We start from the raw sequence: 16,276 nt of genomic DNA, 5'->3' as shown, positions 1-16,276 counted from the left end.
CATGTCTGTTTTAAAGATAGATAAGCAATAGTAAACATCGTTTTAACATTTTAGCAGGCATATTAGAAAGATTATTAATTTGACAGCTGAAATTACAAATGCTACGGTGAAAATAAACATGTTCTCTGATTACAATCTTCCTAAAGCTTTTCAGAAACAAGCACTAGATCAGGTGTAAGAGTTCTGTGATTTACACTATATCAAACAAAAGAACATTTGCTTGTCATCACTGCCAATTATTTCTGAAAAGATAAAAAAAAAAAAAAAAAAAAACATTGGGAAACAGTATGCACTGCAGGTGCGTGCTATACAAATGCTGCGTGAACTACATTTCCCAAGACTCCCAATATATCATCGTAAATGCAGTTCTATATTTTTAACTTCAGAGCGATTTTTTTTTTTTTTTTTTTTTTTTTTTTTTTTACACGAGAGTTTTGGACACGAATTTGTATATCTAGTTTCTTACAGGTCCACATTATATCAATAAAATAAGTGACGTTTTAATACGAGTATGCTTTTTATTCTTCTGACGTTGCATATTTACATAATAAGGCGGTTTCTGACGCAGGAAGAACATGGCGCAAGAAAGAAACACTGATATTGTGAAGTGTCCTGTATGTTTATGGGATTTTGAAGCTACGATTATCAATTCTCACTTGGACAGTTGTTTACAGCAGTCAGAACTAAATGACCAAATACAAGAAACCGATCGAAATATTGATGACACCGCACCACCCTGCAAGAAAACGCGCATTTCATCGACTGAAGCTGGTAGTGCCTTTGAATTAAATAATGCGAACAGTAAGAAGTTGGCACTAGAAACCTGTGCCCCAGAGGCGAAGGAGAGTCGCGGTGGTGACCCTCACTCCTCCACCGTGTTTCCACTTTTTCAGAAAAGCAAACCGACAAGCTCTCGTGAAAGTGACTCGAAAATATTTTTCTCAAGCAAACCTGGGAACTTGGGGAAAACAACAACTGGGACAGAATCAGTTATGAATAATAAAGGCATGAAGAGAAGCACCCCAAACGATAAGATGACATTAATCTATTCTCCTAACCCAGGGTCTGCTAATGGTACCCCTAACCTGGCCCAGCCTACGCAGACAGGCACTCTAGACAAATTGTTTGACAGCAAACCTTTAGCAGAAAAAATGAGGCCAAATACTTTAGAGTATTACTTTGGACAAAATAAAGTTTTGGGAGAGAATACCATGCTCAGGTCCCTTGTGGAAACACATGACATTCCATCATTATTACTGTGGGGGCCACCTGGATGTGGCAAGGTAAGTGAATGATAAGTTATAATGATTGCCAGTTTTGGTTGAATCAAGTGTAAGTGTATTTAAATGCAACTGCGGGCAGATTTATTTTTAATTTATTTTACAGCCTTGTTAACCATTATAAAGAACTTGGCAAGTCCTTTCTGTATTTTCATGTGGGAAACCAACCAACCAATAGGATTCCAATGCACAGTTCTTTGGAGCCTGCAGCGAATCTCTTTACAGAAACAACACAGCCTGTTAATAATCTGCCTAGTTGGCTAAACTACAGTTGATCCCCACTATCTTCCATCAGCCAGCCAGCCAACCAGCATGGAAAGTTAGGTTTTGTTTACGGTGTATAATAGTCCATTTATCTTTTGGTTAGACATTATGAGAGAAATGCAGTAACAAATACATCCTGTACAAAGCAATACAGTACTGTAAGCATTTCCAGGGTTTAACATTTGTGGTGGGATGGTATTGCTTGGTTTACAACACTTGCTAAACTAAATACACTGGTATCCCTAAAAAAAATTAGTCACATCTTCAAATATATTCTACATGTTTAAATTAGCAGTCTGTCCCACAAATACAATTCTACTCTCTTAAATAGTAAGTAGCAGGGTTCTGAAAGATATGTAGCATTACACTTCCCTGGAAATGGTTTTTATTTATTATTTTTTCCAGTAACATCCTGACCACTTTTTACACTTACAACTTTAAAGTCTTTTTCAAAGCTCTTTTCAAAATGACTGCTCTAGTGCACTGATAATTTAAGAATTATTGCCCACATTGTCAAACAGGTAACACAGCAATAAAGATCCAAGATTTAGAGGACAGATCTCAAACACTAGTGCATTAGAGCAGACATTTTGAAAAGAATGTTATATGCTTAAAAGTTGTCAGGATGTTAACAACGAAAAGAAAAATTACAGGTACGTTATTTAAACAGTTGTAGGAACATGTGGGGACGTAGAACGCTATATTGTTTGGAATCCCGGAATTACTCTAAGCTTGATAACCACTGTACATAAAGGTCTTTTTTTTTCTCGCAAGCAGTTGACATTGCTAGGTACCGAGTCAAGCCCAGTCTCTCGTTTGCAGAATTACTGTTTTTCGTGTACTTGTGAATGGGAAATAGGTTTTTTTTTAATAGAAAATAAATAAGATGTGGATGAATGAGGAATAATCCTACTTCTAAATGTTAGCCTGCGTAGTAGACACTAAGCCTTTGCCTTTGACCTACACCTGCTACACAGAAAAAACATTGTGCTAGCTGTGGAATTCATTGACTTGTTGAAAGTGTTAACACCAGCAGTAAAACTACAGTAAATTAACTTCAGTGTATTTTGTTCTACCAAAAGGCAATGTATCAAAACTTCCAATTCTATACAGCTTGCACCCTCACAGTAGTGCTGCTCGTCTGCAGTGTGTCTAGTGCTCATTTCACATAACCTTACTGTGTGAGTGTTGATGTACCTGTTAGAAGTTTTGTGGTTTTAAAACTGAGGTGGATGTTTAAAGACATGTTTTTGAGTGTCTAACAATCTTTTGGGTTCCTTTTTTCTCATGAAAAAGAAACTGCCCAGTGAGAGGGACAAGTAGACTCATTTAATGTAACCCAGCTCCGGTCTAGCCAGGGCACTCTTGAAACAGAAGCAAGAGTTGACAGCTGCTGCAGTGAAGAATATTCTTCCACTTGTAGCTATTAGCCAAGAGCTTTTCTGGATTCCTGTACAGGGGGCAAGCCATTTAAATACAAACAGAATTGAAACATAACTTACTTTACTTCTGCTTAATTCTAGGTATGTGCAAAAGGGTCATTCAGATTTAATTTTTTATTTTGTCTATGGCAGCATACTGCTGTGGGACCACAATTCTGCATGCTTTTATTATGGACACAAACAGTGAAAAAACTGGCACTCTACTTTTACACATTAACCTAATAGACCACACTAGTACTACACTATTTTGGATAGAAAATGTCAAATTTTTCGCATTCAGTTGCAAACTTTTAAAAATATAAATGCATATAAAAATGTAGGCAACAATTTATTTTCAGTTGGTTGAGTGTTTAAAGTAATGAATGAATAATAAATAAAACTGCCTGGTCATGACAGGCTGCATCTATAGACTGCACATGTATTTTCTACTCCTTCGAAATCTCCATGAAATTTCACTTTGGATAGCTATGACACTCAAGGAATTGTAGCCAGGAATGTGATAGATCTCTTACTACACTGGACTTCTAAAACCAGCAGGTGTTAGTCGTTCTAAAAGTGCTCCGTGTTGATAGACGCATATGCCGTCAAAACATGACATGCTGCCCTTGCAAGGAAGATTTAGTTTCATTGGATTTATTTTTATAATTTATGAGGCTGTCTGTTGGATTTACAATTTAGAAGTAACTTACCAAGCATCTCTTCCAAAAAACACAGTTGTCACATGAAAGGCATAATAGCCAAATATCTGAAACCTTTTTTACATTTTTATATAAGCATGATATTCTCAAGTCTTATTTTGCTAAAGTTGTCTAGAAATGATCTTCAATTTATCCTACAACCACACTTTAGAATCTGTTCCTGTGGTGTATTAGGACCCCAGTACCTGCTCATACCCCCTATTTTCATTTACATAGGCTTTGCAACCATGGAACCACCAGGGTCCCACAAACTAAGTAGTACTAGTCATCCGAACGTGTAAGATACAATACTCTATACTAACCAATCGACCTCTTGGCACGTGTCATTCACAGGTGCAGCTACCAGCTGAATGGTGCAGATACAAACTGATCAATGGACATTTTATTATGGGTCTTAACATTAAATTCAGCTCTTAGCAGGACTAAATGGATTCAGTTGCACATAAAAAAATAAAAAATTTAATTAAATTAAATTAAAAGATGGTGGATTTGGTAATTCAGTTTCACTTTTTACATGCTGTCACTTGACGTAAACCAAACATCCCAGTTTAATCTGCTCAACAAGATAAAACCAGACGGCAAGGGATTAATATAATGACTGCACTTCAAAAGCTGAAAATATATATATGTACACTAATGCACAAAAAACAACTCTGGTATAATATATTTACTCAGTATTTTAAACCTAGATATCAAACAAATCACAGAAAATGTGAACAATAAGGTTACAGATTTGAATGTGACACACTGTCAGAATGAAAACATTATAATGTTAGTATTGGGTATGACCTCCCTGAGCATTAACACAATCCTGGCAGTGTTGATGCGTAGACCTGATCAGCCTCTGGATAGACTGTTGTGGGATGTTCCACCACTCTTCCTGTGCAGCTGCAGCCAGCTGGCGAAGGTTGGCTGGTCGCAGTTGTCTCCTGTGGTTGACACTGGCGACTTAGTCCCACAGATGTTCTATTGGATTCAGGCCAGGTGAAAAAGCTGGCTACGGCAAGACCTTGACATTGTTTTCTTGAAGTCGTATAATTGTAATCCTAGCACTGTGTGGTCTTGTATCGTCCTGCTGGAAAATCGACACTTCCGGATTGGCTTGCAGTAATGGAAAAATTGTTGCCTCAAGGACTTTGTCAGTGTATCGCTGAGCAGTAAGGTTGCACTCAATATGCATGTCACAAAGACGGCTGTAGTGGGTGACGTCAGACCAGAAACATTGACCAACACAAAACAGACAGACGTGGAGTTTGGTGAAGCTGAGCGCTTGGTTGCGCTCGGCATTTAATAATTAAACAGACAGAAAATAAAAGGTTTGAAAGACAAACAAAACACAGGACACGGCACTGGTAGCCAAAACAAAGAGACAAACAAAAAATGGACCACACAGACAAACACGGTGAGCTGCTATTATGCTTACTATTATAATATACTGTTACCTCCGTCTCCAATCCCGTTCTCCACTCACCGAACACACAGCCCCGAGTGAGTGAAAACATGCTGCTTTTATGCAGCTGTACCGAAACTCGATTGCTAATCAATCATTCAGTTGGAGTCTTGGTACAACTGGACGTGAATTAAGTGCAATTCCCCGTGCTCACATATTATTACATTTTACCTGCACGTGAAGTGATGTGCAATCCTCATGCTTAAATACAAATGTGCATTTTAAACACTTGTGCTCGTAACCCATATTATATCCTGTGTACCAGTGACTATACACCAACATTAACACACTACACGCAACATACAACACAGAAATACACACAGGTGCGGGGCAACATTGCCACACTGCACCAAAGGCTTTCTTGTGTTAAAGGAGATTCCTCCCCACATCATCACACTTCCACCGCCCCACTGGTTGGCTTGAACAGCATGTCACGTTGGAGTCTTACAAAGGTAAAACAAAGGAGGCAACAGTACTCCTAGTGGTTATACTCATGCACTGAGCCAGAAGGAAATGAGCACATTGAACCCACTAAACTTAAACCAGACATGATACTTGTATTAGGATAACAGTCTCCTTCAGAGAGACTATGTTGTTCTTGATTAAACAGTGACAATATTACAACATTTTTAACACTGCTTTATCTGAAACTGTTTCTAATTAGGTATATTACTACAACAATATTGGAAGACTTAGGTTTCTAACAATGTTCTATCACATTTGAAAATGTCATACAAGTGTTAAAGAACAATCGAACGAGAAATAATTCAAACCAGTTACTGCTTTCAGTCAGGCATTAATTGAACTAAACCACTCTATACAATGCATGTGCTAATTCTACTCCTTTTTAAAGACATCTACTGTATATTTCAGGCAATGAATATATGTCTACCCTCTTTGAGGTGTAATTGATTGAGAGGGCAGGTGATGTCTTGTCGTAGGTAAAGGCTTTTGAGGCAGAGTCTCAAATCAGGACTGCAGAGGCTGGGTTCAAATTCTCACGAGCTCCGTTGAGGGTTGGAGGTTGAAAGAGAAAGCTTTGGTATTGTTTGATTAAAGTTTTTATGTCCAATTTTTCAGCTGCCTACCCACCTTTCATGACATCACAACCCCCCTGCTCATGCATTATGTGGTTACAAAGTGTCTGCCAGCTACCAAACTTACCTAAATGTGTAAGTTCATACTACAAAATATTTAGCAACGTGCAAGCAAAAATGCACATACTACGCTAAGTAAATGTAATTATAATGCATTAGTTTTAGTCTATATAAATCCTAAGCTTATTACATTCAATTTAGTAAATTTTAGCATTTTAATTATACAACCTGTCTTAACACCTTCGCTAAAAATAGACGCCCAACCTATTTCTTCAGAAACCTGCTTCTAGTGAGCGACACTGCAAGACCAAACAACACAGTGACCTTTTGATTGATAAGAATGCACTGTCTAGAGGGCCATTATGGGGTATAAACTCATTTTTCAGAGAAAGTGGTTAGTTAGGAAAAGTCCCTAGCTATTGCCTAGCTTATAAAAATGAGGTGTTGCTGTTTCACTGAAAAGGTGTTACAAGACAGCTGTGGTTCACATTTCAGAGAAACTGATAACTAGAAGCATAGGTTTGTTCTTAATTATAGATAATTTAGTGCGCATCTATACTTAATAAGAAAAAATATTTAACTGCAAGCAAGCAAGCTCTTTTCTTCATGTCAAGAGGGACCCCATCTTTTTCTGTTCAGCAAGGCTGGTCCCAGGCATTCAGTATCCTTCATCACAGATATGATGATCTCTCTCTGGTTGGCACCTGTAATGTACTGCAACTCCCTCAGTAAGCTCCCTACACTGCAAGCATACCATCCTTCCCATTGCTCCCCAGTTTACTGGCTGTTTACACATTGTTTACATGTTTAATATTTCCTTTCCCTTGAAATTGAGAACTGGCTCTCCTGAGCTGACCTCAGTATAAACACATCTTCCAGGGAAACATACTGTACAAACACTTTTTTTTAAATGGGCCCTGTCTTCGCTTACATTTGTCACAACTACAATCTGAGTGTCTCAGAGGTGCTTGTTTATTCGAAGAATTTATTACTCTCAAACCAAATCTTTTGTAATCCCGTGTAGGACAGTTATGAGAAATCCCATACTTACCCATTTCAGTCTGCGCTCAAAAAATATACTAATCTGGGCACGCCATGGGCTATTTTAATATCTCTAATACAGTGGTCCTCAAACTTTGTCACAGTGAGTCTCCCTGAAAAAAATAATAACTGTGCTTCTCCAGTTTACTAAAACAGTATAACAAACTGAAAATGTTGCAAAAAAAATTGAATAAAAAAGTAGAAGGGATTTGTTCAATATAGAGCACTATGAATTTCAGAAGTATTAATTAAAAAAGAGTACAAATGTAAGCAACTAAAATATGCGTGCTTCTTTTGTCCTGTTAACTTTCTTATCTTAGTGGGTTTTAATGTAATTTTAAAATTGCTGCTTTTGTATTATTATGTGTATACTAATGCTTAAATCTGTTATTTAAATGGTCTTATTGTTGCAGTTGTATGTGTGACTTGCTAAACAAATGTATTGTGGTTTGCCGTTTTTCTGCTGTGTACTAGTGCTTTGCAATACTTTGTATAAATGCAATAAATAAATAAAGAAATAAACTCATTGAGCTTCCTCTGAAAACATTACGGGTTTAGATACTAAGGTAGGGTGTCTTGTTTGGAGATGTTGGCGTAGCTTGCAAGGCCGTATACTGTGGTTTGCCAGTATTTTGCCGCATCCATGTAAAGGCCAGTTTTAAATATGCTTTGTCATATTTTCGGCTTCTGCATTTTGCTGGAACCACCGCTGCTGCCCTCACTTTGGCTTGTGTTGCACGTTTTTCTTCCTTTGTCACAAAACGACCCATTTCTCATTTTAAAGCAGTTTCTCACTGTAAGCGTGCTGCTGATATTGGGGTGGTGGAGAGGGGGGAACCACGCAATGTACGTGTGACGTTTCACTGTTGCTAAGGAACATTAGCACGTTAAACAAAAGTTTTTTGTGTTATTTTAATTGTTATTTTTAAATATAATACATTTAAAATATATAATTAGTTTTTTTTTTTTTTTTTTTTAAATCATCCAACCTCGAAAGAAAAGACACCTCATAGTTTGAGACCCGCTGCTTTAATATAATATGGACTTGCCTCCATATCTGCCATTTTCCACACCTCTGCTGTTTTCGCAGTTCGTGGGTATTTGCAGCAACAGATTAGACAAGGAGCCTATCTGAACATCATTATTTTTATGTCTCCACACGTTATCTTCTGCTAGGTTTGTCAAGGGCACAACGACATTCCTCTGTGAATACAACACTCCACCACTCTCTCTGCCACCACCTCAGATGTTCTCTGTCCCACAGACGATGTCGATTTCATCTCTTTGCTGTCCACATGTTACTCCTGAACAACCTCTGAGCATGCAAATCATTTTCATGCAGACAGTGAGCTACAGTCATTCTGCTGATGTGGGGGGTATTTCTTCCTAGAATTTCTCTTGCTGTAGCCACTGCAGTCTGAAAAGGATTATGCAGGTGGATCAGTCGGATTGGAAGGTCCTGGGCCGGTTTAGTGACCCTCTGCCTTCTAGGACGAGGCCTGTCCCTCACAGAGCCAGTTTCCTGGTTTCTTAATCCACTCTTTTTGGCAATTATACATATAAATTAGTGTGTTGTATTACACACAGTGGTTTGCAGAATTATTCACCCCCCTGCAAAGTCTTCACATTTTGTTGGCACCAGAGCTACTCCACGACGCTTTCAATTTCGACTTTACATGAGGAATCTACACAAACTACTCCACACTGATAGTTAAAAAATGCATCTAGAATATAAATACATAAGATTTAAAGAGAAAAACGTATTCATCTCAGTTCCGTAAGTATTCAACCCCATTGCTACTGCAGCCCTAAATCAGCTCAGGTACAAATAATTATTTTGAAAGGTCACAAAATTAGTGAAATGGTTTCAGCCTGCGTGTACTCAAAGTGGTTTAACTTGTAGTTAATTTCCCTTGGGTATATAAAGACTTTCAAGCTGCAACTCTTAGTGATCCAACAAAGCAACCATGAAGACCAAGGAGCTTTCGAAACAAGTCAGGGATAAAGTGGTAGAGGCACAGAGAAGGAGAAGAGTACAAGAAAAATTGAAAGGCGCGGATTATCCCTCTCAGCATAACTCAGTCCATCATTAAAAAGTGGAAGATGCATCATACCACCCAGACACTACCCAGATCAGGTTGCCCTCCCAAACTGAGCAGCCGGGTAAGCAGGAAACTGGTTCGGGATGTCACTCTGAAGCCAACAATGACTTTGAGAGATCTGCAAAGTTGTGTGTCTGAGATGGGAGTCAGTGTCCACCCATCAACAGTAAGCTGGTCCCTACACAAAGCTGGCCTGTATGGACGGGTGGCAAGAAAGAAGCCATTACTCAAAAAGCCTCCTCTTAAAGCACGTATGGAGTTTGCAAAAAAGCATGTAGATGATACCTATAGATGTGGAAAAAGGTTTTGTGGTCAGGTGAGATAAAAATGTAACTTTTCGGTCTAAATTCCAAGCTTTACGTCTGGCACAAGCTCAACGCTGCACATCACCCAGTCAACAACATCCCAACTCTCAAGCATGGTGGTGGCAGCATCATATTATGGAGATTCTTCTCTTCAGCTTATCAGGTTAGAGGGGAGAATGGATGGTGCAAAGTACAAGCGAATCCTTGAGGAAAACCTGTTTGAGTCAGCCTAGACTGAAACTAGGGAGGAGATTCACATTTCAGCAGAACAATGACCCGAAGCATAAAGCTAAAGCCACACTGGAGTGGTTGAACAAGAAGAGAATTAATGTTCTTGAGTGGCCCAGTCAAAGTCCTGACTTGAATCCAATTGAAAATTTATGGTGAGACTTGAAAATTGCAGTCCATCGACGATCCCCAACAAACTTATCAGAACGGGAGCAACTTTCCCATGAAGAATGGGCAAAAATGTCACCATCCTACTGGGCAAAGCTAGTAGAGACCTATCCAAAAAGACTCATAGCAGTTATTGCTGCAAAAGTTGCTTCTACCAAGTACTGACTTAAGGGGCTGAATACTTCTGCAACCAGTAAATTTAATTTTCTAAATTTTCTTTGCAAAGTTTTGTTGACATTTAACCTCCTCATAACAGTGTTCAGTTTAACCACTGCAGCTTTGAATAAAAAAAAGTTAATTTGAAAAACTGCTTCTTTTATTTTGTAATTCCACAAAATGTGACATTATTGATGCATTATGATGATTCTGCAAACCACTGTATGTAAAAAATTGTCTTAACGATAATCTAATTATTTCCACGATAACAAATCGATAATATTTAAATGAAAAGGAATATTCCATGACATTAAAAACATGTCTTATATATATATATATATATATATATATACACAGTGCCTTGCAAAAGTATTCAGACCCCTGACCAATTCTATCATATTACTGAATTACAAATGGTACGTTGAAATTTCGTTCCGTTTGATATTTTATTTTAAAACTCAGAAACTCAGAATCAATTATTGTAAGGTGACATTGGTTCTATGTTGGAAAATATTTTTAAGAAAAAAAAAAAAACTAAAATATCTTGCTTGCATAAGTATTCAGCCCCTGTGCTGTGGAAGCTCCCAGTTTGCACCGATGAAAGAAATTGCCCAAACGAGGACACAATTACCTTACCATTGGCCTCCACCTGTGAACCATTAAAGTTGCTGTCACATTTTCTGGATAAAAACCCCACTGATGAAGGATCATTGGTAAGGCTGTGAATCTGAAGGAAAATGAAGACCAAAGAGCATTCTACAGAAGCTAGAGATAAAGTAATACAAATGTATAGATTAGGGAAAGGGTACAAAATAATATCCAAGTGTTTGGATATCCCAGTGAGCACAGTTAGATCAATAATCAGGAAGTGGAAGCTGCATCACACCACCCAGGCACTGCCAAGAAAAGGCCGTCCCTCAAAACTCAGCACTCAAACAAGAAGGAGTCTTATGAGAGAAGCCACAGAGGCCAACAATCACTTTGAAGGAGCTACAGGGTTCAGTGGCTGGGAGTGGAGTAATGGTGCACCAGTCAACCATATCAAGAGCTCTGCATAACACTGGTCTGTATGGGAGGGTGGCAAGCAAGAAGCCATTACTCAAAAAGTACCATTAGAAAGCATGAGTGTGACCCAGCTGCATTGTGGGAAAAGGTTTTGTGGTCAGATGAGACTAAGATAAAGGTTTTTGTCCAAAACTCAAAGCACTATGTGTGGCACAAACCTAACACTGCCCATGCCTCAAGACACACCATCCCTACAGTGAAGTATGGTGGTGGCAGCATCATGCTGTGGGGATGCTTCTCATCAGCAGGGACTGGGCATCTTGTTACAATTGAAGGAAGAATGGATGGAGCAAAATACAGGAAAATACTGCAAGAGAATCTGCTTCAGTCCGCTAAAAAACTGAAGCTTGGGAGGAAGTTCACCTTTCATCAGGACAATGATCCCACGCACAAGGCCAAAGCAACATTGGAGTGGCTCAAGAACAAAAAGGTGGCTGTCCTACAGTGGCCCAGTCAAAGGCCTGATCTCAATCCCATTGAGACTCTGTGGCACTATTTGAAAATTGCGGTCCACAAGCATTGTCCAACCAACCTGAACAACCTGGAGCAAATCTGCACAGAAGAATGGGCCAAAATCACTCTGACACTGTGTGCAAAGCTGGTACATACTTACCCCAAAAGATTTAAAGCTGTTATTGCAGTGAAAGGTGGCTCTATCAAATATTAATGTGTGGGGGTTGAATACTTATGCAAGCAAAATATTTCAGTTTATTTTTCTTAAAAATATTTCCCAACATAAAACCAATGTCACCTTACAATAATTGATTTTGAGTTTCAGTGTTTTAAAATAAAATATCGAACAGAACGAAATTTCAATATACCATTTGTAATTCAGTAATATGAGAGAATTGGCCAGGGGTCTGAATACCTTTGCAAGGCACTGTATATATGGCTTACCAAAATAGTTTCCATAAAGCCATCTATGGTCGCACTCTCGTTATTTTACTTCAAACGGATCAATTACATAACTCCTGCTCGTTTATTTGCTTAATCTCTTTATTAGTTAAAACATGACTAGAAAAACAATTGTGAATTGAAAGTAGGCGTTACATTTATACCAATTATATGAATTAGTTACATATCTTATGTCTGTTTCAATTAAATAATTCATTTAAAAAATAAAAGTTGAATTGAATAATCATTGCCTCTAAAACAATTTAAATCTAAAACATCAATCAACAACTTCAATGTTAATAATTAATTATACTTGAACCACCAAACAACAAGTTCTCTAATCATTTAAGTAATTCCAGATTCTACAAACAGGCAAGCGTGCAGTTCTTGTGTATTTTAATTTAATGAAACAAATAACCCAATGTTTCAAAACTATACTTTTGATATCGTTAGAAATATAACTATATTCAGTGGCAAAGATAAGTCTTTTTTTCTTTTTGTACATTATTGATCTTAATAGTATCTATAAGTTAATTACATTATACTTTTTCTGAATTATTGTGTGCCGTTTGAACTTGCTGTCAAGAATGTAATCTGTGGGGTTGCTTCTAAAAGTTACTGAGAATATGCATATGTGAATAAATACAGGGTGATGATGCAGAGATCAAGATTAACCTGCTTTAATGTATTTTGTACATTTTATTTTGTTTTAAATCCGTCCCAACTGTAGCCGTCTTGAGCGAAACTAATATTTAACATTACTACGTTGTCACGTGCCGCTGTTTCAGAATTTATTTATTTATTTATTTTACCTTTTTGTTTTGCAGCAATGCACTGTCCGCAACCTTTTTTGTTTGATTGCTGAGTCTAAATGCCGCTGGATTGTAGCTCGATTTATATAAGAACATAAGAACATAAGAAAGTTTACAAACGAGAGGAGGCCATTCGGCCCATCTTGCTCGTTTGGTTGTTAGTAGCTTATTGATCCCAAAATCTCATCAAGCAGCTTCTTGAAGGATCCCAGGGTGTCAGCTTCAACAACATTACTGGGGAGTTGATTCCAGACCCTCACAATTCTCTGTGTAAAAAAGTGCCTCCTATTTTCTGTTCTGAATGCCCCTTTGTCTAAACTCCATTTGTGACCCCTGGTCCTTGTTTCTTTTTTCAGGCTGAAAAAGTCCCTTGGGTCAACACTGTCAATACCTTTTAGAATTTAGAATGCTTGAATTAGGTCGCCACGTAGTCTTCTTTGTTCAAGACTGAACAGATTCAATTCTTTTAGCCTGTCTGCATATGACATGCCTTTTAAGCCCAGAATAATTCTGGTCGCTCTTCTTTGCACTCTTTCTAGAGCAGCAATATCTTTTTTATAGCGAGGTGACCAGAACTGCACACAATATTCAAGATGAGACATTGCAGGTTGTACAAAATAGTTTGCCACCAGTAGAATGCAAAATTTATTGTAAAGAATCTGCTGCATTTATTGTTGATTTTTTAAAATTCATTTTGGACACCTAAACTGTTCGCTTGCTTAACAGTATCAGTTGAGCTCTCTTAAGATACTAAACCCACCGCAGATGCCCATATCTACCAATCAATGAGGAAAGCCCAAGGAAATGTATCTCTGCAGCCATGGCACACTGGAAGGCACTGCTGCTTTTGCCAGCAGAAGCTGGATCATGGACAGTGGAGTTGATTTCTATTTTTTTTCTTTACCATTATATTTGCATTGGAAATTTGTCAGATTTTAGACAAAACAAGGCAAAGGCTAATGACAGCAGGAATGTGAAAATTGTATTTAAATGCCAGGATTTGTTTGAATTAGTTTTTTATACCATGCTGTATATTAAGAGGACTTATTGTTCAATTTAAACTGTTTCTGTGAGGGAAGTTTTTTTTTTGGTTTTTTTTGTAAGCATTTTAACTCGATAATGATCGATAATTATAATCATCGTTAGAATTTGCATGATAATGTCAACGCCAGGATTCGATTAACGACACTAATGTGTGTGTGTGTGTATTATATATATTGTAGCGGGGAAGATCTGTGCTGACTCTGCTGGCGTGTTCACAGTGCTGCAGGAAGAGGGCAGCAGTCGTCCAACAACCGCCTACAAGTCATGGCAGTGACACGGGGAGGTGGGAAAGTGGGTGTGTGGACTTTCCCTCTCTCTGAATGGCTGGGAGGCAGGTCTTGGGGAGATTGTTAGCCCTATAAGATAATGCTCTGCTGTTTCCTCAGGTCTGCCCTTTTAGACGCGCCAAGAGTGCGGAAGCGCTGGTCCAGGACCGAGAACCAGTCGGGATAAAAATGACACTAAGTATTTCACAGCGAGACAGTGAGGGTGGGGAACCCTTGGGCAGACCCCGGAATACTGTATCCGAGCAGGCTAGTCAGCCTGCAGCGTAGGTCGGTGATCCGGGTCGTGCGGGTAGCGGCGCCTGGGATATCGCTGCCAAGTGCAGTACCTTTTCTTTGTAGTTTTGTTACTGTTTTATTTTCCCTGTTTCTTTGTGCCTTCTATTTTTGAATTATTGTTTTGAAGCACCTGCGAGTGCGCCTGGACTGTTTACCATCGCTTGGTATTCCCATGGTTCTGTTTACCATAGTTGGTAAGCAGACCATGGACCAACAGCGCCCTCTGCGGGCTAAAGAAACAAAAGCACCCATGAAATAAAACTGGGCACCTGTGCGGTGTTGTCAAGTCCACCTGTCTGTCTCCTGTGTCAGTGAATTACCCACCACCCTTCCACATATATGTATATATATATATATATATATATATATATATATATATATATATATATATATATATATATATATATATATATATATATATATAATGTGGACTGGAGAGGGGGGCTATAATAGAAAATTATTGACCTGAGGGAAGACTATTGTTACCGACAGGGGGCTATAATGGTGGAAGCCAGAGCACGCAGTTGTTGTGCATTAACTAACCAAACTGAATTTATAACTGAACTTGCTACTTCTTCCGAACAGGATTAACTAGTGTGGTTGTTACTGCCTTTTTATAACCAAACTGTGTGTGTACTTAAACCGGGTTAAGAGCAAAAGGTGAACTTGCAACCGCATTTGGGCTGTGTGTGTACAAGGTTATAGTCATAGTTTACATCATGTGCGAGAGAAGTATTTTTTACTTTTTTTTTTAATTTCAAATGGAAAAGAAATGAGTAAAATCACATTATGAAAACATTTTAAAATACATAATTTAAAATGAGTTAATTGTTTTTTTTATTCCTTAACAAAATGAATTGCTTTTTTTATTTCTAAATTAAATGAAAACGAATTAAATCACATCTTCTAACAAGACTTTGCCACAGCTCCTTCAAGAGTTCAGCATGGTTTATGAAATTTACGCAAGTCACAGCGTAATCACTGCACTGCGCTACGCGACCTTTCTTGCTTTGAAAAACGATCTCCTTTCATCATTTGAGAATACTGTATCCCAAATAAACAAAGTGACATCTCAATTAAAAGACATAAGTAGCATTGGGAAGAATGGACTCCCAGAGTTATGTCTTATTTAAGCAAACATCCTGATTATCAGTTTCCCGATAAGGCAGGCACTGACTGTAATGGAAATACGCCATTAATACATTTAAAGTTTAATAAACTGTAGTTCTCAGTACAATAAAAAGTACACAGAAACTGTGTAGGCTCTGCAATATTCTTTCCCTTGTTCTTGTGTATTTTGCTGCCAAGAAATAACTACTGCCTAGAGTAAGTGGAAGATTTCGTTTTAATGTTGAAGAGAATTTTAAAAAATGTTTAAAACAATGCTAGTATTTAAAATGTCTTGCACGCAAACGCTTCATATTTTACAACATGTGTATTGCGGCTCTCGACCATATGGAAATTTTGGTATGCGCCTCGTAAGGTCTGGAAGTTTGGCCTCCTCTGTAATAAACAATATAGGTTCATATGCTGCTTATAATTTCAAGATTGAGTTTAAAACATTTTACATTTGTTCAACTCGGTCATAAACCTAAATATATCTGACTTCAGGGATTCATTGAGGAATGAGGTCCACGTACAGTGCTGAAGACTGCAAAGCAAGTTTT

At 38.1% G+C, this 16,276-nt stretch overlaps 1 protein-coding gene across 1 annotated transcript in view; it reads left to right on the top strand.

Annotated features, from left to right (window-relative positions):
• The first annotated feature begins 528 nt into the window (after positions 1 to 528).
• Positions 529 to 16,276, top strand: part of wrnip1 (WRN helicase interacting protein 1) — a 36,238-nt gene continuing 20,490 nt past the window's right edge. Inside the window, exon 1 of the mRNA XM_041245276.1 lies at positions 529 to 1,283. Coding sequence (XP_041101210.1) covers positions 576 to 1,283 — 708 coding nt within the window. The 5' untranslated portion in view covers positions 529 to 575. The remainder of the gene's footprint in view (positions 1,284 to 16,276) is intronic.

This window comes from Polyodon spathula, chromosome 3, assembly GCF_017654505.1.
Source record: "Polyodon spathula isolate WHYD16114869_AA chromosome 3, ASM1765450v1, whole genome shotgun sequence".
Lineage (NCBI taxonomy): Eukaryota > Metazoa > Chordata > Actinopteri > Acipenseriformes > Polyodontidae > Polyodon > Polyodon spathula.
Note: the sequence above shows the minus strand (reverse complement) of the source record. Positions and strands in the feature narration are given on the sequence as shown.